General features: G+C 37.5%; 1 protein-coding gene across 2 annotated transcripts in view; it reads left to right on the top strand.

Annotated features, from left to right (window-relative positions):
• Positions 1 to 599: 599 nt before the first annotated feature.
• b4galnt3b (beta-1,4-N-acetyl-galactosaminyltransferase 3b) overlaps positions 600 to 23053 on the top strand; it is a 93350-nt gene continuing 70896 nt past the window's right edge. The window contains exon 1 of one of the 2 annotated variants that reach the window (XM_088646978.1): positions 600 to 1165. In XM_088646978.1, coding sequence (XP_088503104.1) covers positions 1033 to 1165 — 133 coding nt within the window. In that variant the 5' untranslated portion in view covers positions 600 to 1032. The remainder of the gene's footprint in view (positions 1166 to 23053) is intronic. The other variant, XM_088646979.1, reaches the window with a different exon arrangement.

Here is a 23053-nt window from a genome sequence, read left to right as displayed (position 1 = left end):
CATTTTCATTAAATACATTGGAGTAGTCAGCCTCTTTAAGGTTATTCTTCTCCTTAACCTGGAAGAAAACTTTTCCCGAAAGGTTCGATAAATTTATAATAGGCATAATAGGTACTGTATGATTAATGTTTCTGAATTTGAAATTCTATTATCATAATCTTGTAGACTTTATTATTTAAATCGTGCAATCATTTGATTTGTTTTTTACTTTTGCAAAATGACAATGGAAGACCGGGGATTATTATCTTTTTAATGACAGCAAAACCATTATATTCAGAATCGGGAAAACGACCAATTCCACGATACTGCACACACAAAAAATGTCATCTGTAAACTTCACAACACATTAGGGACACTTCGTTTCAGAAAAAGGGACTGACTTTTAAAATCCCTGCTGGATATCCGAGTCCTCTCTACATAATTTATTGGAAGCGCAGCGAGGGGAAGTGTAAGGTACAGCGACTAGACTTCTATTTGCATACGTATGGTAACAATGCCCAAGTGGTCATGTTAGCCGGAAACCCGCGTTGAGGAGTCAGCTTCAAGTCCCTCGAAGTGAGCCGAGTTTAAATCTACAAGTAACAGCTGTGTTTTTCAACTCGAATTACCTGGGTCTCACCGTACACATCCGCTGGGCGTTGCCATTTTAGATCCCTCCTTCAGATACAAATACTGATAGTATTATAGAAGTGACTTCAATCTTTAAAAAGCAACGCGCTGTGAGGAAAGCGTGGCGTGTCTGTCATTTTAGCCTTTTTTTCCTCCCATTTCACCGGGAGGCTTATTATGAATTAAAAAGTTATAGAAAGCTCAGGGTAATGTAGTTCCAAAGTTTAAGCTGTGTAAGTTGAACTACAAATGCTTAATTTTCTGCAACGAGTTGGATGGACCTAAGCAGTAGTGGAAAAGCCGAGAAGTCAGAATGACTTGTCTGTAGTTAAATCAACTTGGTGCGAACTTGCCAAGAGGTTTTCACTGGAGGGAAAAAGGATACGGCAATCGCTTCGGCGGTGTTCCTGAAAGGCCAATAAAATGATGTTCTTTTTTCCAGTCAAAAAATTAAGAAGAAATGTGAAATATGTTGTGTTTGTTGCGGTGTTAATGTTTGGAGCTCTTACTGCTTACCTGCAGTTTGTTGCGTCCAATACATGGAGCCCCACTCCCCGTAAGTATTCCTCTTCTAATTATTATATTAATAGTCATGCTAGAAACAACAGTAGCAGTATAATTGCTGTGAAATCACCAATTTCAGCGATCGGTGTAGTATTATGTGTTGGTGTGTGTTTTCAGACTGATCTTGTCTCATGCGGGACACGGCATACAGTACAGTACCACTGAATGAGGCTTTGCTTTGTTGTTGACCTTCACTTCCTTGGAGCGTGCTGGTGCGTGAGCTTCGTTTCATTTTCAAGCGAGGGTCTAAAGCTTAAAACCGCTCCAGTCTTCTAAATAAAATACGCATGACTGTTATTACACAGAGGTTTTAACTTCTATTTAGGCAGAAGTGAAATAAACTTTGGATCAGATGTTAGTTTTGGAGTGTTCTGCTGCAGGTTAGATGTACAGTGGGTTCAGAAATATTTAAGTTATCAGTTTCCTTATAACATGTTCAATTTTTCAAAATGTTCATTGTGTAGACACGAGTATTAATATTTCGAAACGATAAAGGGTGATTGATATCATTAGTGCAGTTGGTAGTGTGGTAAGGAGAAACTGAACATGCAAAAAAGTCATAAACTGACTTATCTATGCGATAAGTATTTGGGAATTCATATAATGCAAGAATGTGCGATTTTTGCAGTTCCGCATTTAAATAGTTAAAAACATGTGTCGGTATTTAAAGTGCATGAGACAGCTTACTTATCCAGACAAATCACTGATGCGACAGACTGGATCATCGTCCAGGCAAAGTGAAGGCAGTACTGAATTTTTAATACTATACAGTACTTGTAACGGTTTCTGCAGCATAAAAATGAAATGTGAGCTAGTACAAGCAAATCATGTCAAGCAAAACCTGATTACACTTCACACGCGTGCTTCACTGTATCACGGGGGAATAAGCTTTGAGATAATGCTGAATTTAAACCAGTTCATAGCCAATATTATAATTTAAATTGGCGAAGACCTGTTACAAAAATATCGCTAAATAGATTGTATCCTTAAGGAAAAAAAACTGACAATCCTGCTTATTGTTGCAGTTGTTTTATCTGTTTTATCAAGCTATTTATTTCAAGCTATTCATCAGCAGATATTGCACAATTTCATCTCATGAAGTGATGGTCAATATCAGGTTCCCGGAGGTAAAAAACAGATTATGAGATTCATATGACAATATTTAAATTTGTCCCTGTCGTTTCGTTTTTTGAAATACGCAGCTCTCACTATACATCTCAAATGATTTTTCGCGAAAAAAATGGAAATTTGTGAAACAAATCAAAGACGTCACTCAGTACACAAAAATGTGGACTCGCTAGTTTTGTTAGATGAGTCATCAGCTATGTTATTGCACATGTACATTATCCTGTTGAGATTTTATGCTCTTTAGTGGTATGCAAGTGCTATTCAACATTCCGTTTCGAAAGAACGGTAAAACCATACATTTTTGTGGTATGAAATCTTGTTGGTTATTGTAATAAATTAGTAAACGTATTAAATAAGTATATATACTATAGTTAACAAACTATGAAATATGAAGGAATATTTTAAGTTTAATAAAATTCCTATGAATTTTATACTTATAACCTTCATGTACAGTATGCATGGTGACTGATAAAAAATCTCTATTTGAAGCTTTCCTCTTTGAGATCTTTTTGGTTAGTGAAAAAATGCAGTAATGAAGTGGAAATATTTTACTTTTGAGCACAGTTACAAACCATCCATAAAGGGAAATAGAGATTTGACCCTTCTTTTCTCCTAGTTCACGTGCAGGAGAAAACTTTTTTTTTTCCCTCATTGAGAGCAATTTTAATATTTGAGCCTAAATATGCTATGTCCTGCTGCAATTTCTTATCTGGTTAAGTTTATTTTAAATAGGACGTATTGTCCCGTTTATATGAGATGAACATATAATAAAAAATCTAATAGGATGTGAGCAGTGCTGGTCATTATTCAAAAGTGAGTCTATTGGGATATTTTTGGGCTAGTTTTAGTGGGTTAGTTTTTATATCCTCATTCTGCCTATTTTGTTTCTTTGTTATAGCCACAGCGAGACCATTGCAAATTCTATATTATTACATGCAGGTATTTGTAGAAACAAACTTGTAAACTGAAAATTATGTATGGGACAACCTTTATACTGTTTGTAACTGTGCATTGTTGTATTCATGTTTTGGGACATATTAGAACATTTGTAGTTATATGAGTAGAATTTGCTAATGGTCCTTAACAGACTATTTGCAACATTATTTGGAATACAAACAATTTTATTGTCCTGTGCTCCAAGTCATAAATTCTTAAGTGGTACTTATCACATCAAGAAAAAGAAATATGTAAAGCATAGTAATAGATTATTCGCATATATTGTCTACTTGGTATTAATTTAGGTCAGTGTTTCCTGGACCAGTGTCACTCAAAGTCTGTGAATCTAAACCTTAAGCTTTCTAAGACTATACGGAAGATTCTGAATAAATTTACAAATATTTTTTCAAATGATAGGTTTTCATTGGGCGTAATTGTTTCTCATGGGACCTGTAGTCAAACTTGATTGGAAGAGAATATTAAAAGTTGTAGTGTCATGTAAAAGTGGTAGTGGGGTAATCTTAAAATCTTGTCATTTATGGAAAAAAACAGGTTTTTGAACAATTTGTACTGTATTTGGTAATGTGACATTTTCTATAATTGCAGTATTCTTGGAGATTCTATACTTAGAAATTCAACAACTGAATATTGAAACCAATAGTGTTTGGTATATTACAGTATATTAACATATTATAAATATACATATATTCTGAAATATAAGTGAAATGGAATAGGAATGGGCTTGGTGATTCCTCTGTAACTCATCAGTACCTGCTTTCATAAGAACATAAGGATAATCTAGCCTATTTGGTATTTAGTAGTGAATTTATCCAAGGATCCCATACATGTGTTTTTTCCAAAGAAACCAGAGTAACAGCTTTTATAATACAGCTGGTAGCTTATTCCATACTCCCATAACCCAGTGAGTAACGAAGTGCCTTCTGTTCTCAATTCTAAATTCAGTTCTTTGTAGTTTCCACTTGTGTCCTCTGATTCGAGTTTCACTGTTCATTTGGAAGAAATCCACTAGGTTGAGGATTGAATCCTCTCGTGGTCTTGAAAGTTTTGGTTCCTTCAGATGACAGTCTAGGTTTAATTTCTGTTAGTGCTAATCAGATGTACGTTTTTGTGTTTTGTCAACTACAAAAGAGGAGAAACCTGCCTACAAACAAAACAAATGTTGTTAAGGGTAGAAGGCGTAACAAAGCATTCTTCTTCAGTAGTGGATACTGCTTACTGATTTAGATCCAGATCTCTCATATGGAAATGGGAGTGAATTTGATTTCCAGATTTCCTTCATTGGACATCACCTCCAATCAGTGATTGATTCAAATCTTGTTCAATTTAATTTATTTTTATATAGCACCTTTCACAACAAGGTTGCCCCAAGGCGCTTAAAGCAAGTGATCATACATGTTGTGAAAGTGTTGTCAATTTCATGGGAGTGTTCATTGAAGTAATAATTCAGGTGTTAATGCTGGGGGAAAAACAGGCAGAATGCTGTTGGCTGTCATGAAGGATATAATAGATGGTTTGTACGTTTTGTGGCCTAATAGTCAGAAATCAAAACTCATTAAGTTAGAATTTACAGTACATTGCCTTTATTTCCACATTGTAGCACACAACAAGTGAAAAACAAATGCTCAAACATTTTGAAAAGTAATTTCCAGTTAAAATCTAGTAAAATGGGTGGGATAAGTGTACACACCCTTGTTTGTACTTGGTGGAAGCACTTGTTGCTTAAATTACAGCTAATTCTATATGGATAGGACTGTAGCAACACAACGTACCTAGAAAAAGCTGTTTCTTATCTTTAGAAATGTCTGTCCATTCCTCCTTACAGAAGTTATATTGCCAGGGGATCATGTATGAACTGTAACCTTCAAGTCATTCTACAGGTTTTGAGTAGGATTGAGGTCAAGGGCTCTGAGTGGGCCACTTGAGGACTTTTACCCTGTTGTTCTTTTGGAACTTTGGCTGTGTGCTTTGGGTCATCGTCATGCTGAAAAGTGAACAACTGTCCCAATTTTAGCTTTCTTGCTGAAGGCTGTAGGTTTCCCTTCTATCCTGACATGTGCCCCATTCCCTGCTGGTGAAAAACATTCCCATAATATGATGCTGCCACTCCAATTCTAGACTGTAGGGATAGTGTACTTTAGGTTATGTGGTGGGTTTTGTACCAAACGTAATACATTTAGGCTAGTAAGTTCCATTTTAGTCTTGTCAGATCACAAAACATTTTGCTCATGTTTGCAGTATTTTATTGCTTTATTGCTCTTTTTTCAGTAATCACTTTCTTCTCACCCACCTGCCATGCAGGCTAGATTTTTGGAATACTTGGGATATTGTTGTCACAGGCAAACATGGACCAGTCTTGGTCTTAAAAAGCCTGTAGCTCTTTCAAAGTTGCCATTGGCCTCATGGTAACCTCTCTCATCAGGCTTCTTCTTGTTTGGTTACCCAGTTTGGATGGATGGCCTGATCTGGGTCGTGTTTTGGTGGTGCCAACACCTTCCACTTCTTAATAATCATCGTTATCATGGTCCAGTGGAGATTTAAGGTCTTTGAAAACTGATTATATCCATTTCATCCTCTGTGCCTTTCTGCAGCTTTATCCCAGAGGTCTGTTGTGTCTGTTACTTGATGGGATTGGCCCGGCACCTTCGTGACCCTGAATTGGATGAAGCTTTTAGGAATGGATGGATGAGATCTGTTTCCATCAGTGCACTAATTCCTTCCATAAAGGTTTCTAATGCTGGTTCGCAAATTATCTCCAATCTGGAGTAACAATATTAGTATATACAATATGTATAAAGTACAAACGTCATTGGAAAGGGAAATGTATTCTTATTATTCATAAATGAATGTTGACTGAATTAATGTTAGAGCCCCCACCGACTCCCACACAGACATACAGCCTCAACATTACAGTAGTGTCACAAACTAGAGACCAGCACATTAACAAATAATGTCTCTGAAATTCAATTTACAAAAATACTATATCCTCAGTTGAAATGGCCCAGTTCTAAAAATATCACAAAATGGCAAATTATAATGTTTTTCTTTCTTTAAAAAAAACAAACTTTTTCACAGTTTTATTGCCTTGCCATACACATTAGCAAATTAATCCTTTGACTGTATCCAGATTGAAATTTTAATGGTATCTTTTATGTAATCAATTAATGGTAGTCTCATAATACTAATAATTACCACAGTAGACCTAATGTTAGTATTACTTCTCTGGAAGCTGTTTTTTGTTGTCCGTTATCTTTGTATCGTAGACCCTAGCATGTTGTTGGGCACAGTTCTGGTTTGTCACGTCATGTTCCGCAGAAGCACATGGTCTGATTTCTCCCACTTTTGTTTTCACACTGGCCTCTGAGGACTTCCAGTTATTTTTCCAGTTTGGAAGATTACCTCACATATCTGTTTGTTCCTGTGACAATCAACTCGATGACGTCTGGTGGGGGGGGGGGAGATAAGAAGGGGAAGTAATCCTAAGGAACATGACACCGTACCCTTTGAGGACCTGATTGAACAGCATCAAAATCTCTGCAGCTTCTGTGAAACTCGCTTTTTCTGCCTGCCAGTTATCACCACTCTCCCTCATCTGCCTCTTCTCTATTAATTCGCCCACTTTTCACCATCTCGGTAGCGGCTAACTCCTTTTCACACCCCTATCCAGTATCTGTACATTTTCAATCCTCTAGATCATCACTGGTGGACTCAAGGGATTCCTCATCACTGTCTCTGGCCCAGTTGAGCACTAGTTAATCACCACTTGATACACACTGAGACCTTTTCTCTCAACTCTTACTTAGGTTCATAACACAGTGTGTCTAAGCTGATTACTTTATTAACTGGCATTGCTTTTTGCTATTTGTGAATGCAAATCCTAGCAACAAGCATTGGTCAGGTAAAAAATATGTTTTCCTTCACTAAGACCTCTGGAAAAAGTAGTTACAGTGTTTTTCTACTCGGTTAAATGCATGTTTTTGTCAACAGTACTCACCCTTTTGTGGGACTTTAGTAGCCCAATGAGAGTTACTGAGAGCTATGATACCACTTTGTTCGCCTGTTGTTGCACCAGCACTATCTAGACACTCTCCAACACATTCTTCTTCATATACTCATTTAATATGATGAAAATGCCACATTTAGTATTCAAATATTCAACATTTGAATGTTAAAGAGTAGTGGTCAATTCATCCATTAGAATATCGTCCATTGTTATAACTCCTGCAAACTCCCTAACTACATTGTAAATGGGAACTTAGCCAGGTTTCAACTTTGTATTTATGGTTTGACTGTGCAGGCTGGAATAATCTGTTAACACATTTATGTGGGTGAGTGCTACGACACATTTATGTCGTAGCAGAAATTGCAATAAATAAGGCCCCTAGGTTTGCCAACTGAAATTGGCACTTGGAACTCTGTAATACTAACAAGAAAGTGGGGGGGGAAAAATACCAGAAAGTGAAAGTTTAGACTACTTGGTAAAACAATATAATAACATAGTTATATAGATACATGAAATACACAATTCTGAACTTTACAGAAGACCTCCTGGCATTTCCTCACAGATCCCCCAGGGGTCTGGGAACCTCGATTTGCGAACATATGCATTTTGTCCCCTTTAAGATTCAGATTTAGAGAGGAAAAAGAAGAAAAATAGATATTACACAATTTAAAAGAAACCTTTAAAACTGCCTAAATCAACCCTAAAATAGCAATAAAAACATTTATTATACTTTCCAGCCTTGTTTTCTCATTCATGTTCCTCTCAATGGAAATAGAAAGCAAATAAAAGTAGGATGGTGATGAATGTTTTATGACTGTACCACTGATTGTTTTGTACACTTGTTTCTTAAAGGTTTAGTGACATGTTGAAAATATTTGTCTGTCTAAACTGCCAAGAGGTATATTGTTGCATTATTGAGACTTTTCTGACACGTTTGCATTTTGTTTTGGTGAGCTGTATCTATGTATACTGCAATTCACTTACAGTAGCCTTCAAGGGACTTTGAAGCTGCATTTATAACAAGGAATTCTCTGACACATTCACAGGACACCCATCATACTTTTGCAGTTCTTATGACATCCTGTCAGTAATGGGGAGAAGGATGCTGGCTTATTGCACTGCAGAAACAGTAAGAAGTGTTTTTGCCAAGAAAAAAGCAGAGGCTGTTTTCATTCTAAGTGTGGCAGAGGAGTTTCAGATGCCCAGACCTTTGACCTCTGTAATCTTCAATTTGCTCCACTGTCTTCTCACACACGCTTTCCATGCCCATCCAGGAAAGAAGGCAGCTTCTGATTTCTCTTAGGTTTTTCTTCATTCCGTGTTAGTTTTGACATGTTTTTTGAATAACTAATAAATATAAAGAAAATTCAATAAATCTGTTCAAGTTTGGGGTTCTTAAATCTTAGCAAGCTGGTGACATTTGATTTAAATAAAAACCGATTTTCACTAAGGACTTTTCAAAAGTCAATCTAACCTGAGATATCACAGGTGTGCTAAATGAGAGAAAGCTTGATTTACATTTATAAAATACCATATGTGTTTGTATTTTATACATATTATACGTAGGATAGCTGTTTCTAGCATATTTTAACTTTCCCACATTACTCTTACTTCAAATACTATGGTACACTACTATAGCTACTAATACAGTAGAACAGCCCTACAGTAGTTAACATAGGATAGACGTGATTGGATTGGACTCTGATCATTGACTTAATCTGAGAGAACAAAAGCTTGATTGTATGGAAGAGACCATTTGAGTTGCCTTTGTGGGATAGAATGAGCCAAGATGAAGCCAAGAAGCTTCTGCAAGGGCAGTTATGGGGTGGAGGGAGGGATTCAAAGTGACAAAAATCAATTCTTTATTCTTTATGTGAGAGTAGATGTGGGTGAGGCTAGTGTTTACCTCCTAAAAGTTCATTAAAAAAATCCATTTAAGATCACAGGAGTTTTCTTTGATGCATTACAGTTGTAGCTCCTTTGTGATGCAAGATTCATTCTAAATTATAACTTCATATTTCATTTGCGTGCTACTGATTGTTTCTTTTCCTTACTTGCCAGAATGTTCCTTGGTTCCCAAAATAGCCAAAGTTTAATTCAGGTTGCAAAACTGAATAAAGCAAAAAGAATGTGTGATGGACCACATTGAAAGTAGCTTATTTACTATTGTCTTTTGACTGGATGATATCTCTATATTGATAATCGGGTTTGTAATTTAAGTTCTTAAAATTCAAATCTTTGAATTACTTAGTTAAGATTGGCTCAAAGCCTTAACCCATTCTCAATTAGTTGGTTTAGTTGATTTTATAGTAGTTTTATAACCAATGCAAGCATCTTTGTATTCATGTAAAATTCAGACACCTTTTTTTTTACAGCTGTCTGTACATATTTCCCTTTTCACAGTTTCACTTTGTGATGATGCCGTGGTGTAGTTCCTGTTAGACAAGTTTCTCCAGCACCCTTTTAAGGGCAAAGGTGACAGACAAAAGAAAGACTAATCATCCCATTTAGTTTATTTGAGAGCTAGTACTGTAGCTAATCAGTCTTCCCATTTCAGCCATCTTTGTCTTGATTGTTCCTAGAGAATCAGTTTTAACAGCAGGGTAGTTTGTTCCATTCATGTTGTTCTTTGTCTTGCTTTCAAAATGTATCTCCTCTTGGTTTCCATTTAGTCAGTCGCGAAATGCTTTTTTTTAACTTTAGAAAAATGTTAGAATTTTAAATATTACAGCCTCTTCCATTCGGCAACAGAGGTTGCTGTGGAATCATTGGATTCATTTTAACATAGTTTCTCTCTATATATATTATTCAAGCTCTCATAGCTCCATTTCTTATCCCTTTCCTACATTATTGAAGTGAGGACAAAGAAAAATTCTCATATGTTGATGTTTCACTTCATGGCTTACTTTTTAAAGCTCAGTGTCATGCATTTACAGTGTACAGTAATTTGTATGTATACTCATTGTTTCAATTGAATTGTATTTTCAAGGTGTCTGCCCAGTCCTGGGTAATGCACAAGTGTTTTTGTATTTCCTTTACACCTATAACACAGTGCTGCTTCCATTAATTTTGCAACGTCTGTCATACACGCATACACACATGCAGTATAAATTAAGCCTAACAAATTCATTAATTTTATCTGATGCATATATCTGGTACCGATCCATAAATAACATCACCCCCACATTGACATTTAATACCTTATCAGTACTGACTGTTTTTTGCACTTTAACCAAGATTCAGTCCATGTGCATACTGTATCATGGATTTGTATTGCTTTCAGTTTGAGAATTAATATTCTGTATGCAGCATTATCAGCGGATTTTTCCATGTGTCTCATCATGTCTATTGCTGGCATTGCTTTCCCAGAGAAATCTAAGGAGTTGCTTAGACAAGTTCTGCCTTTAAAAAAAAAAAAAAAAAACAAGCTGACTGCCTCTTAGAATGCTGTCACTGTACTGATAACTTTTTACTTAATCTTTTATTGATATTCTCATAATCCTACATGCAATACAGTACGTCCCATTACTGGTCCTGTACTCTTGTCTCTTTTGGCTTTTGTTACAGCTGAGTGTAGTTGTATCCAATATTTGTATCTAATGAAATGTAGTTGATTAAATAGGAATATTGAACTATTGTTTTAATGATTTGTATTTTAACTGCATACAGGTCTTAGTTGTGGTTTGTTTGGGTCTAATTCCTGGTCAATCCAAGGGTCACTTCTTATTGTTTTTTTGAACGAAGTTGGAGCGTCGGCTGTGCGAACACAGTAGATAGATAGCTTTGCTCCTGAATCCCACAGCCCTCTGAATAATGAAGGAGTAGTGTGAATAACCTCTCCTACTTGTGTTATTTCCAAAAGGTTTGAAAATGGATGTTGTTTTAAACCTGGCTTAGAATTGTTGCTTGTGTGGTTTTCTAAACGCCTCCTAACTGGTTAGGTTATTGATGTACAGAGCAATGGAGGAATGCTAATGTCAAATACTCCCCTGATACACCTTCTTAGTGACAAAGTAGAATGTAAATTTCCACAACAATCAATGAGTCTATACAGCACTAAGAAATGCAGATTTAATCGCCCGTATTTTAAAGTTAAAATTAAAGGTGTTCCGAAACATAGCTGTCGGAAGATTCATGTTAATTTCTAATTTTTAATGGTACCCTACTATTTGAAAATGTTTTTTGGAATCTCAACAGGAAGGCTAAATTAGTGATGGCTTAGTGAACTTAGTGTGTTTTAGTTTCAATAAACAATACATTTGACATCATGTACCCGTGAGGCACACCTATGTTGGTATCTAGTACAAAAAGAAAAGAAACGTTAGCTCTTGCGTGCTGTGATTTGCTGGTTAATTAATTGTTCAAATCAGAAGTTTAACATTTGCCTCATACTCATTTGTTAATATGAAATGGAACTGGATGTTAGAAACCGCTACAATTCAGAAATAAAACCAGTATAATTAGGGCCATGAAAGTAGATTTCTTTACAACAAATCCAGTGATGCTAAAAATGTTAAACAAGTTGTGAGACATTGATTTAATTTAGTCTTTATTCTTAAAAAAACAAATGTAGAAGGAGAGCATTGTAAAGAAAATTTAGTATTTGTACATTAAACCATGTTGTCATAAAACCGTGCTATATACAAGTCTTCTAACCTTTTCAGGCTTTTGAAAGCTTCTTTTACAAGGAATGTTAAGGGACCTGGTCAGCACAGATTCTCCTTTAAAGTTATATACTGCTGCTGTTGTTTTTTTTATCATTTGAGGACTTGGACAAAAGTTCTCCTTAACTGGACATTCTTGTCGTACAGTGTACATTTCCACCATATTCCTGACCTCAGCTCCTAGTACTGGTGCATGTTGGTGCTCAAGGTGGACCACAGAGTTTTGTTGTGCTTACTGTATGAATCTGAAATCTGGTGGGATGCATTATTTTTAAATTGTGTCTAGGCTAATGTGGAACATCTATTTTTTAAAATAAATTTGCAGTACTGTCCTACTGTATAAACTTTATGTGCTTGTGTGCTTTTTTTTCCATTCCATTCAAACTAGGAAGAACAACTGCCAGTCCAATAAATGGTTATTGCTCTGTGCTCCTACAGTGGGACCAGTGTCATTATAACAACATATGGTGTATATCTTATATGCTTCTACTGTAGGCTGTATAACTATAAACGTTTTTGAAAGAACTTAAGGTTCCTGCAAGCATTTATTTTCTGGTTTATTGCTTTGGACACTTTCTCACATGAATCCTCTCATCACTTTCATTAAGGACAGACAAGTCTGTTCTTGTTTTATGGTGTGCAGTTTCCCCCTGTAGCTTTGTTTGCCACATCAGCAAGTGTCAGTTGTCACCATGTTAACTCCCCATCTTCTTATTGAAAGATTATCCCTTTCCTGGATACAGCACTTCTCAGCTCTGTGGGTTCTTTGGACTTCCTGTGTTCTAGTTTTTCCACACCACCCTGCCCACAATAGAGGATTTGAATTAGAGGAGACCAGGCATCAGTCCATCAGTCATAGTTTGCATGGGCATTGTTTCCCTAGGCAAAAAAAACCGAGGGAGGTTTATTTTGCAGCCCCCAGAACCCTCTTTTTAATGTGTGTGCTTTCACTCAGTAGGATTGATAGCTGTAGTGTTAGTGTGAATTTTCACTGATCCTTGAGAGTCTCTGGATCAGGGACACCAGGGGAAGATAGTTCAGCATGCTTAAACATGCTTGTAGCCAAGTGTTTCAAGCTAAAGTTTTAATGACACAAATCTTCCTGGCTAAATTAGGAGTGAAAATTTGTGAAAGGCGCCATTTATGAAGATGGGTTGAAAGGACCTCAAAGGATGGTACAAGAAGACACATTAACTGTAAACTCGACTCAGTTGATTGTAAAAACATAAGGAAAGTTGCAAACGGGAGGAGGCCATTCAAACATACTGTATAGTTTAGTTTATCATGATCAGATCATCCTTGCAGAGAAAAAATAAGGGTCATTCTCCATAACATGTATAGTCTTTTTTTTTTTAGGCAGAAGCATGGTAAGGCTCTAAGGCGTAGGGTAAGCCGGAATATCTTGTGCTTTTCTCTCAAATGGACTGGCCAGTGGTTCTCTTTACTGGCGGACTTGCAAGCTGAGTAGGTGTCGGAGGTCATTGCCGTTGAATACTTCATTGCGGGTTTGGTTTCCAAAAATGGGAAATTTGTTGGGAAGATTGGTTTTCCTGTGCTGATCCTTCACAGAGAACATAAGTGGGTCTGTGTTTCTTCGGGGGAAGGAGTAAATTTGTCAATGAGAAATCTCAGGAGGTAGCTCTGACAGTCAGTTTTATAAATGAGCATCAAAAAGAAGTATTGAATGCAGACTTGATTTACCAGCAGACACCTTACCTGGCAGCCTTTGTCTTTAAAGTAGGACAACAGTGATGATGCCCGTGTTAGATTCTGTTGAACACTGAAAGAAGTACAGTGTAGATGGGCATTTCACTTAGTATAACATTACAGGAGACAAAAATATACATGTATTATAGAAAAATACTAAAATTAAATGACGTCCTATTGCTCATACATTCATTCAGAATATACTTTTCACTTTGGGAATACATGTTATGTGATATGATGTTCTATTGATATGTGACTTTTCAGAATTATGTACTGTATAGTACAATAGATAGTGTAGCTCTTGGGGAACAAAAGTGAAATAAAAACCATAAAAGCCATGAACATACTTAAATATACTCAGTACTCTAAAGAACCTTCATCTGACATTTTTTTAAATGTTCACACTTTCTTACATTTGGCACTGGAACTAACAGGATCTGAAAGGCATCGCATGATTTTTCTCTGAGTTCTGTTGTCTGTTTCGTATTGAAAGTTAATGCATGCACAGAAACACTTTATTTGAGGTGTTTTTGTGGGTCTTATCAACCCCTGCATACCAAAATACAGGAGATCTAGGTACTTATAACTAACTAAGCCAGCAGCCATATCACCCTGTAACTCACAACTGGCAACCCACTGAAGCTAAGCTGGTGTGAGCCTGGTCAGTACCTGGATGGGAGACCTCCTGGGAACAACTAAGGTTGCTGCTGGAAGAGGTGTTAGTGGGGCCAGCAGGGGGCGCTCACCCTGCGGTCCATGTGGGTCCTAATGCCCCAGTATAGTGACGGGGACACTATACTGTAAACAGGCGCCATCCTTCGGTTGAGACGTAAAACCGAGGTCCTGACTCTCTGTGGTCATTAAAATTCCCAGGGTGTTCTCGAAAAGAGTAGGGTCCTGGCCATTTGGCCACTCATGGCCTCCTAATAATCCCCATCTATGAACTGGCTACATTACTCTGCTCTCCTCCCCACTGATAACTGATGTGTGGTGAGCGTTCTGGCGCACTATGGCTGCCGTCGCATCATCCAGGTGGATGCTGCACATTGGTGGTGGTGGAGGGGAGTCCCCATTACCTGAAAAGCGCTTTGAGTGGAGTGTCCAGAAAAGCGCTATATAAGTGTAAGCTATTATTATTATTATTATTATAATCCATAGCTACATCATACTCATCATTTACAATATTTTCACTAACATGTAATTTTTTTGCATTCAACAAGCTTTCAGTTATGAAGTTGTAATACATGGCTTACAACTACGACCTACAATAGTTTTACCCTATGTACTAATTCTTACTTCTCTGGATAGACAATTGACAGCCCAAAATTCATTGCACTGTTTTGTTAATGCAGGTGATTTTGAATGCAGAATACATTTTGCTTTATGTAAATAATATTTGGCTTGTTAAATATGTTGTCATGTGTTAGTAAAGTAACAGTGCTTGAAGTATTCTTTCAATAGTTTTAGGATTATCTCACTGGTATGTCCTGGAACATAACAGATTGTGTCTTTAGATTGGTTACATTTTTTGCATGTTTACAAATGCAAAGTAGTATTAAAAATAACATTAAAAACTGTTGCAAATTACCTTGGCTGCTGTGTTTTCCGGATTCACTGCCAATGAAAGCAGCTGGCTCCCAAACAACTATAAAAAATCCACTTTTTATGCTTGTGTGAAGAAGGTTTGAGATTTAAAAGCACTAAACCTGTGCTGTGTATCATCATGAATGCTGTTTTTTCATGGTTCTGACTGAAAGCAAAGTTGTTGACTGTATTCAAGATTTTAAATAGTAATTACGAAAAATGTTTTTGACTGATAATTAGTAACCTAAGTACCTTATCAATGTCATTTAGTTTTGATGCAACCATGTGTTTTTTTGTGTTTATATTAAAAGGTTCAATAATAATGTTTATATTTGTGGGTTATTTTTTCTCCTGACATGTTAGTTGTTTTATATTGGTATTTATAAAGAGTACCACAGGAGAAAGAATGGAATGTTGGGCCGTGCTGTTAGTCCATAGACATCCCGTTGCTTAGCGATCTGCCTAAAGTAAAGCAACCAAATCAGACCGGATCAAAGCAATGTTTCAGTGAAAAGTCCTAAACTCTGCCCTTTTTATATTTGTAAAGGGCTTCATTGCTTTAGCAGTTGGAATGTAATAAATACCAGAATGAATAAAAAATGTCCTGAGAATTAGTGCTTCTTATTAACTGCATGCAGAAGCTCTTCAATGTTACTCTCTGGTTTCGAACATGTAGCACAATATGGTTGTATTTAAATGCCCATCCGCACCAGAACACAGTGTCTTAGACACTCTCACACTTACACTTACAGAGTGCTTTGTTTACTGTGACAAACTTAATAGTTTGACTTTTAAAATTCCATTGTCCCTGATGTGTTTTAAAAAATGAAATAAATGTTTAACATTAGCACATGTTTGAATGACTTGTTGGGCTTTGCTAGTACTTTGCTGGAATGTTCTCAAAAGGGAGAAGACTGGGAGAAATGGGAAACAGACTTGGATGCCAGGACTCAGGGCTTTGCTAGATAGCTGGTGTTGCCATGGAGCAGGGGCACTAAAAATGAAAAAATGCTTTCCATTTCACTGGGATGTCAAACTTATTGGATCTTATAGCTCCTTTGCACACTTAATCCTTCCATTGCCAGCCACTGCTCTCCTGGCTGCCTGCGGGAAGCCTTTTCAGGGCCTGAATTAGAAAGATGTTGATTTGGTGAAATCCATTTACCACTATGGTAGGTTACCCACTTACAGATCACTCACAGGTTTGGATTTAATTGCACACAGCACTTACTGCTGTATTATTATTATTATTATTATTATTATTATTATAATTGCTTACACTTATACAGCGCTTTTCTGGACACTCCACTCAAAGCGCTTTTACAGGTAATGGGGACTCCCCTCCACCACCACCAATGTGCAGCATCCACCTGGATGATGCAACGGCAGCCATAGTGCGCCAGAACGCTCACCACACATCAGTTTTCAGTGGGGAGGAGAGCCGAGTAATGTAGCCAATTCATAGATGGGGATTATTAGGAGGCCATGAGTGGTAAGAGCCAATGGGAAATTTGGCCAGGACACTGTGGTTACACCCCTACTTTATGAGAAACGCCCTGGGATTTTTAATGACCACAGAGAGTCAGGACCTCGGTTTTACGTCTCAACCGAAGGACAGCCCCTGTTTTACAGTACAGTGTCCCCGTCACTATATTGGGGCATTAGGACCCACATGGAGCACAGGGTGAGCACCCCCTGCTGGCCCCACTAACACCTCTTAGATTACACAACTGTATATTTTCAGATGCCTGTCCAAGATGTGGACAGTTTGGTTTGGTGTGCAATACATTATATTTTTCCAGGCATTATTCAGCAGCTGTTTAACTGTCAGGTTGTAACAAGTGCATGTAAAGAAGGTGGTGTGGAGTAACATTCACTTAGGAAACCCTTTCAGGATGTTGCTATTGTACAAAATGCAATGTATACAATAAGAGATAGTTAAAGCATTGTTCAGGCTATTTTCCAGAAAACACCTTCCCAGGTCTGTCTGGCTCCCCTCCTGCCTCCACTACTGTTTCCAGCAGTACTTGAGAAAACAATGAGGTGTGTCTCTCCCTTCTGGAAAGAAAAATCTGATCAGCGAAAATACTGTAATTTTGTATGTTCCCATTTATTGAACACCTGTGAGTAGTTAATTTTAACAGGTTTGTTTTTGCTTTCTCTTTGACAGCCCCCCTTTAATGCAGATGTATAGTTCGGTCTGTCTGTCATTTCAGTGTCTATTCTGTGCATATTACTGGGTAATTTTCCTCAAAATGGCAAAGAATATCTTAAATGTGTTTTTGTCGTTAAGCTATGTCAGTCAGGGAATAAAAACGTTTATTCGCCTCTTCAGTGTCAATTTTAGCCCTGATTTAGGAGCAACTTAAAATGCCACGTCTGCTCCAAGCTAAAACCAGACTGAAAACTGTTTCAATTACAATTTCAAACACTGAAATTATGACAGGAGTAATTGCCATTCGAGCACAATGTGTATCTGGTATTTGGAACTGAATGAATAAAAACCCGAATGACTGATTCTTTTATCTGATGGGTGAAGTGCACAAAAGAAACAGCCAGCCAGGTTGGATTTTAGACAGTCCTTGCAGGGCTTATGGGATTGGTGCTGTCCCTGGTGAAAAGCACCTCGGCGACTAGGCTCTAGGTTTATTATAAACTGTTGTTCTGTTTCATCTTGTGGACATTTCATTTTACTTTTACTGTTTTTTTTTTTTTTGCTGTGTAACGTATATGTGATTGTACCCTTATGGGGGCATGATAAATATTCGGAAGGCATATAGTAGTAGACTGATATATTCTCAAGTTTTGCTTAGGCTACTGTGATCATGATTGCAAAATGCATGAAAGTTTTGAAAAATGTTTATTTTCCACAAAACGTACAGTCTGGGCCAATACAACACTGCTTTGTGTCCCAAGGGGCAGGTAGATATAAATTTTAACACAGAGCTCTCTATTAGGGTGGAGCTCTGGGCAGTTGAACTGATTTACTCTCTCATTCAGGAGACATTGTTGAGGTAAAAACATTTTACATTCAGAGGCATCTTGTGTTTGTGTTTTTGTCCCAGTTGCAGTTTTAATATTCCAAGATTTCTAGTAAAACCTGCTTCTTTACATATACAGTAGGATTTTGTATACCAGGATCAGAAGATGCAGTATTAGAGTTTCTCTATTTAATTGCTTCTTCTACATAACAATTACAAAACTGGGCTCTAAGCCCATAAAGCTCATTTGGCGATCATGTCAGACTTGATTTACCTTGAGATACCAGTTCAAATTAATGTTTAAAATAATTGTGAACTTTTTTAAATACGGGGCAGAGACCGCTGAAGCGCTGTAGATAAGAAGATAATTGTTGCTTTTTGTTTTTATATACTTATGAAACATCATTTAGGCTTACTGAAATAAATGTTTTACAACTAAATCAGGGCCAATTAATATTGCGGAATCTCCACAGAGTGGAGCGGTGGCTCTGTGGCTAAGGATCTGCGCCTGTGACTGGAAGGTTGCCGGTTCAAATCCCACGGCCGGCAGAGGAATCCTACTCCGTTGGGCCCCTGCGCAAGGCCCTTAACCCTAACCGCTCCAGGGGTGCCGTACAATGGCAGACCCTGCGCTCTGACCCCAAGCTTCTCTCCCTGTCTGTGTGTCTGTGTCTCCATGGAGAAAAGCTGGGGTATGCGAAAAGACGAATTCCTAATGCAAGAAATTGTATAGGGCTAACTAAATACTAATTGAAAAAAATAGTGATACCTGGCTTAACTTTCCATGGCTTGCAAAAGTGGACTGAGACTGTCTTTTTCTTAATTTAAACATTATGTTTAGGCAGGGGGCCGTTGGCTCTTACCTTTGTGTTTCCAGGTGTAGCTTGTCTGCTTCCTGTCTCATTGTTGCTCAGGTATTTCCTGTAAATAGAATGCTTTTCTCAACAGGACCTGCACAGACATTGATGTTTACTGGAAAGGACAAACAAGCTGGTAGATATAATGCAACAGTAGCCACACCGTTATGCCTTGCTTTTACCAACAATAAGAGAATCTGATTTAGATTCATTCCTAGTTATGAAATATTAAAAGGTCCCATGAATCGGTGTCCATTACAGTATATCACATACAGTATCAAAGTGTGATACTCCAATGTACAGAAAAGATCACTTGCTTGCTGTAGGCAAATCTGCTTTTTCTGAAGTTTGTCTCGTAATTTGAATCCATGCTAGAAGAAGGTATAATGTGTTAAAAGGGCAAAACCGAAACTCTAGTAATCGGATGGATATGAAATGCCTAAAGAGGACAAAGGAAAATAATTTGTTTTACAGTAAGAGTGAAATGCACACTCGTGTGTGCTTGCCTTTTCTGAATAATGCATCAATTATTTTTTCACTCCTGAAAAACTATTCTGGTCTGAAAGAAATCTGTTATATCCTTTTTTTTTATTTGGGCAAGTGCATCAGATAGCTGGTGGCATTACTCATGATCTTTTGCAAGATCCCGATGAATTTAAATAATTTGACCCACAAAAAAGACTTACAGGTTTCATAACATCATTACTAATTCTGCTCTTAAACAACAATTTTTGTATTAATGAAGCGTAAAACTGTTAAAAATCTTTTTAAAGAAACTCGGTGCGCTATCTTGGCCACATTTTCTGAATTATGGTTTTGACATTGCAGAGGATGGCACTGGCTTTGGTAGGTGACCTTTCTTGTAATGACCCTAATTTCCACTTTAGTAATTTAGTAATTTCTGTTATTTCTCCCCATTTTGCTGCTCAATATCATATTAAGCTAGGGTCCGGAAGTCACAGCTCCCCTCCCCTCCTGAACCAGGCTCGGTCTTGTAGGACTCCCCTTTCCCCCACTGTGACCTAGAATGGGAACAACAGGCTTCAGTGCCAGATGGGACAATAGGAATCTCCCTGGCCCAGGAGCTCACACTGCACTGAGGTGCCTGTCTGTATGTGGGCTCTGCCCTGGCAAGTCAGCCAGCGAATGTGAACTGTAATGCTCATCCAGGTGGATGCTGCACATTGGTGGTGCTGGAGGGGAGTCCCCATTACCTGTAAAGCGCTTTGAGTGGAGTGTCCAGAAAAGCGCTATACAAGTGTAAACAATTAATTAATCCCACCGCTCTTGCTGATGGTCTTTTTGCTTTATTCTTCTCTCAGTATACAGACTGCTTGTTACTGTATATGTCTCTGTATTGTGTACATTTTCTTCCTTTCTCTTTTTTGGAGCAGTGTAAGGAAACTGATCTTCTCCAGTTTGGTTATGTAGGGGGGACTCCTACTTTCAGGACTTCATCCTACCCTATCTTCCGTCACAGAGATAATTCAGTCATTTTTAGTTTCAACAACAGAGGCATTGCAAGAGCAATAATCCTATTTCCATAAAGGTAAGAGTAAGTCTGTAAGTTTTGATGGAATATCACATGCTTCATCAGCATTTGTTGTAATGTGAGAAAAGGGAGGGGTTGAAGTTCACATCAATCATACTAGTGGAAGCAATTTGAGCCTGATAGTGAGGTGCTGAAATCTAGATGACCCCTTTAGGGTATTTGTTTCACAAAGAGTCCTCTGTGAACCCGTTCACCTTTTGTACTCCTTCAAAGCAGCTGGCGATGGCCCCAGCCCTCCTGACAATGGGGCTTTTCTCAGGCACTTGGGACAACAGCTGCTTGGAGTGAAACAAAACGTTCTATGTGCATACAGGACCCTGCACATATAGTAAATGTTGAAGTGCACTGAAGTAACCGCATTTTGTTTGTTTGGAAAGTAGAAAATGAATTTTGAAATTTTAAAATGTCCAAAAGAAATTTGCCTCTGGACCACAAATAAGCCTTGTTGAGTTATTGATGAAACCTAGTGTGTGGTTCAATCTGTGTCTGGTTGTCAAAGCGGGGACGTGATATTCAGGCACTCGCATTTTGTAACCTTGATTGTTTAATGAGAGTCATTTACACAAGTGAATTATACTTTGAAACGTAGTGTTCGGGCACAACTGGATGTATGAACAAAAAGACTGGGAAGGCATAAAGGCTGGGAAGGCATTGCAGTGGAAGGCCTAAAGGGCTTATCTAGCACATGTCAGTATTTCCAAACACATTTAATGCATATTTCACAGAACAATTAGTATTAATGTATAGCAATGAGAATTCTTCCCTTGAGTTTCCCCATTTAGAAGTGGACACAAAGCTGTCTGAGTTCACCTGTACAAGTACACTGCTATTGGGCAGTGTACTTCAACAAAACTTATTATTCCTGGTGTCTGTAGATGTTTAAGAACTGAATTAATAAGAATGCGCATTTCCAGACATGACTTAGTTGCACGGTTACAGGAAAAGTCAAATTTAATGAACCAAGCTAATTAAATATGGACAACAGGACAGCATAATTAATTTCCTGTTGGGGAGGACTCATATAGTGAGTTTAAAAAGGTATTATGGTAAACCAAAAATTGTTTCCTTGTTTTTTTATCAGATTTCTGTGTAGTTTTATTTAAATTGGCTGAAAGCAGTGTTTCCTTTTCAATGATCATCTTTGCTTTACTTTTTTTCCTTTGGTGATTTATAGTACCTCCCATGGATGATTTCATTTATTGACAATCACCAATGAGAAAGTTACTGTAAGTGTTATAAAAAGGAAGTAAAGTTGTGCTATAAAATAAACCTTATTATTAACCTTATGGCTTAAGACCATAATATGGGTCAGATAACCCCTCAGGTGTTAAAATAAGCCATCTGTCATTATCTGGGTCATAAAGTTTGTTGAAAGTCATAAAAATAAGCCCATATTTCAGAGTCTGAACTCAGTGTAAAATGTGGTAAAATCTGCTACCTCTTATGAATGGAAAAAAAAAAATTGGAAAAAGTATACATTGTGGATTCTTTGGGAGTTTATCAGGGGGTATATGGATCTCTTGCAGTTTGTGATTATGATGTCATCTACTAAGCTTTTTTCCCCCAGTTAAGTGAAATACAGTAAATGCATTTATTACCTTTTTATTCTTCCTTCATTTACTTGAGAGTGCTGTTGGTGCCGGTGACTTATTCTCTACAGCGGTCATGCTCACGACGTTGTCTTCCTGTTTTCTGCTTTTGTGGCTTGTTCCTTGCAATAGGGATCATTCATATCCGTTGTGTAGCTCTTCTTTTTCTACTGCAATCTGACTTGCTAAAGTTGTGTATCTTTTAATGTTTCTTATCTTCATATCAAGGGTATTTCATTATTATTTATTTGCATAATTTCCATGCTGTTTTAATTTGGATTTTGGCTGTGATTGGCTTGTTTTATGTAATTCTGTAACAACCACTTGTATTGCCAAAACATTAAATTGCAATTTGTGGAACAGGCTGTTGCTAAATGTTTTGCTACTGATTGTGACAGCACTATGTTGCTAATACACGAGTCCTGTGATTTTTATGTCTAGACTGTTCTGCAAATGCAGTTCAGATAGCACACCGAATGTAATGTTATTGGACATGGAATTATACTGCACCTATGGGCATTGAGAATATAAAGATTTACGTATCTCTTTTATTCAGAGAGAGTCTACAACCTGCATATAAAAGAAAGTGGAAAAACAAATGCAATGCAAAGAAAAATGTCACAGAAAACTGTAGTTTTCCTCAGAACTGTGATGTATTTTGTAGCAAATTGGTCAACTCTCCTTGTCTGCTAGTTATTCTCTAGCTTGTGCTGCTCTTCCACTGCCAAAGCAGCCAAGATTGAATTGCGCGAGTTCCAGCAAAGGGTTCTGTGCTTTCTTCAACACCTGGCAGCTGTGTATGGATTGTGCTCATTACCTTCTACCTAATAGCTTCATATGGCAAATGGCATGCTTGGACAG

This window comes from Lepisosteus platostomus, chromosome 9 (assembly GCF_059453375.1).
Source record: "Lepisosteus platostomus isolate fLepPlt1 chromosome 9, fLepPlt1.hap1, whole genome shotgun sequence".
In the NCBI taxonomy this organism is placed as follows: domain Eukaryota; kingdom Metazoa; phylum Chordata; class Actinopteri; order Semionotiformes; family Lepisosteidae; genus Lepisosteus; species Lepisosteus platostomus.
Note: the sequence above shows the minus strand (reverse complement) of the source record. Positions and strands in the feature narration are given on the sequence as shown.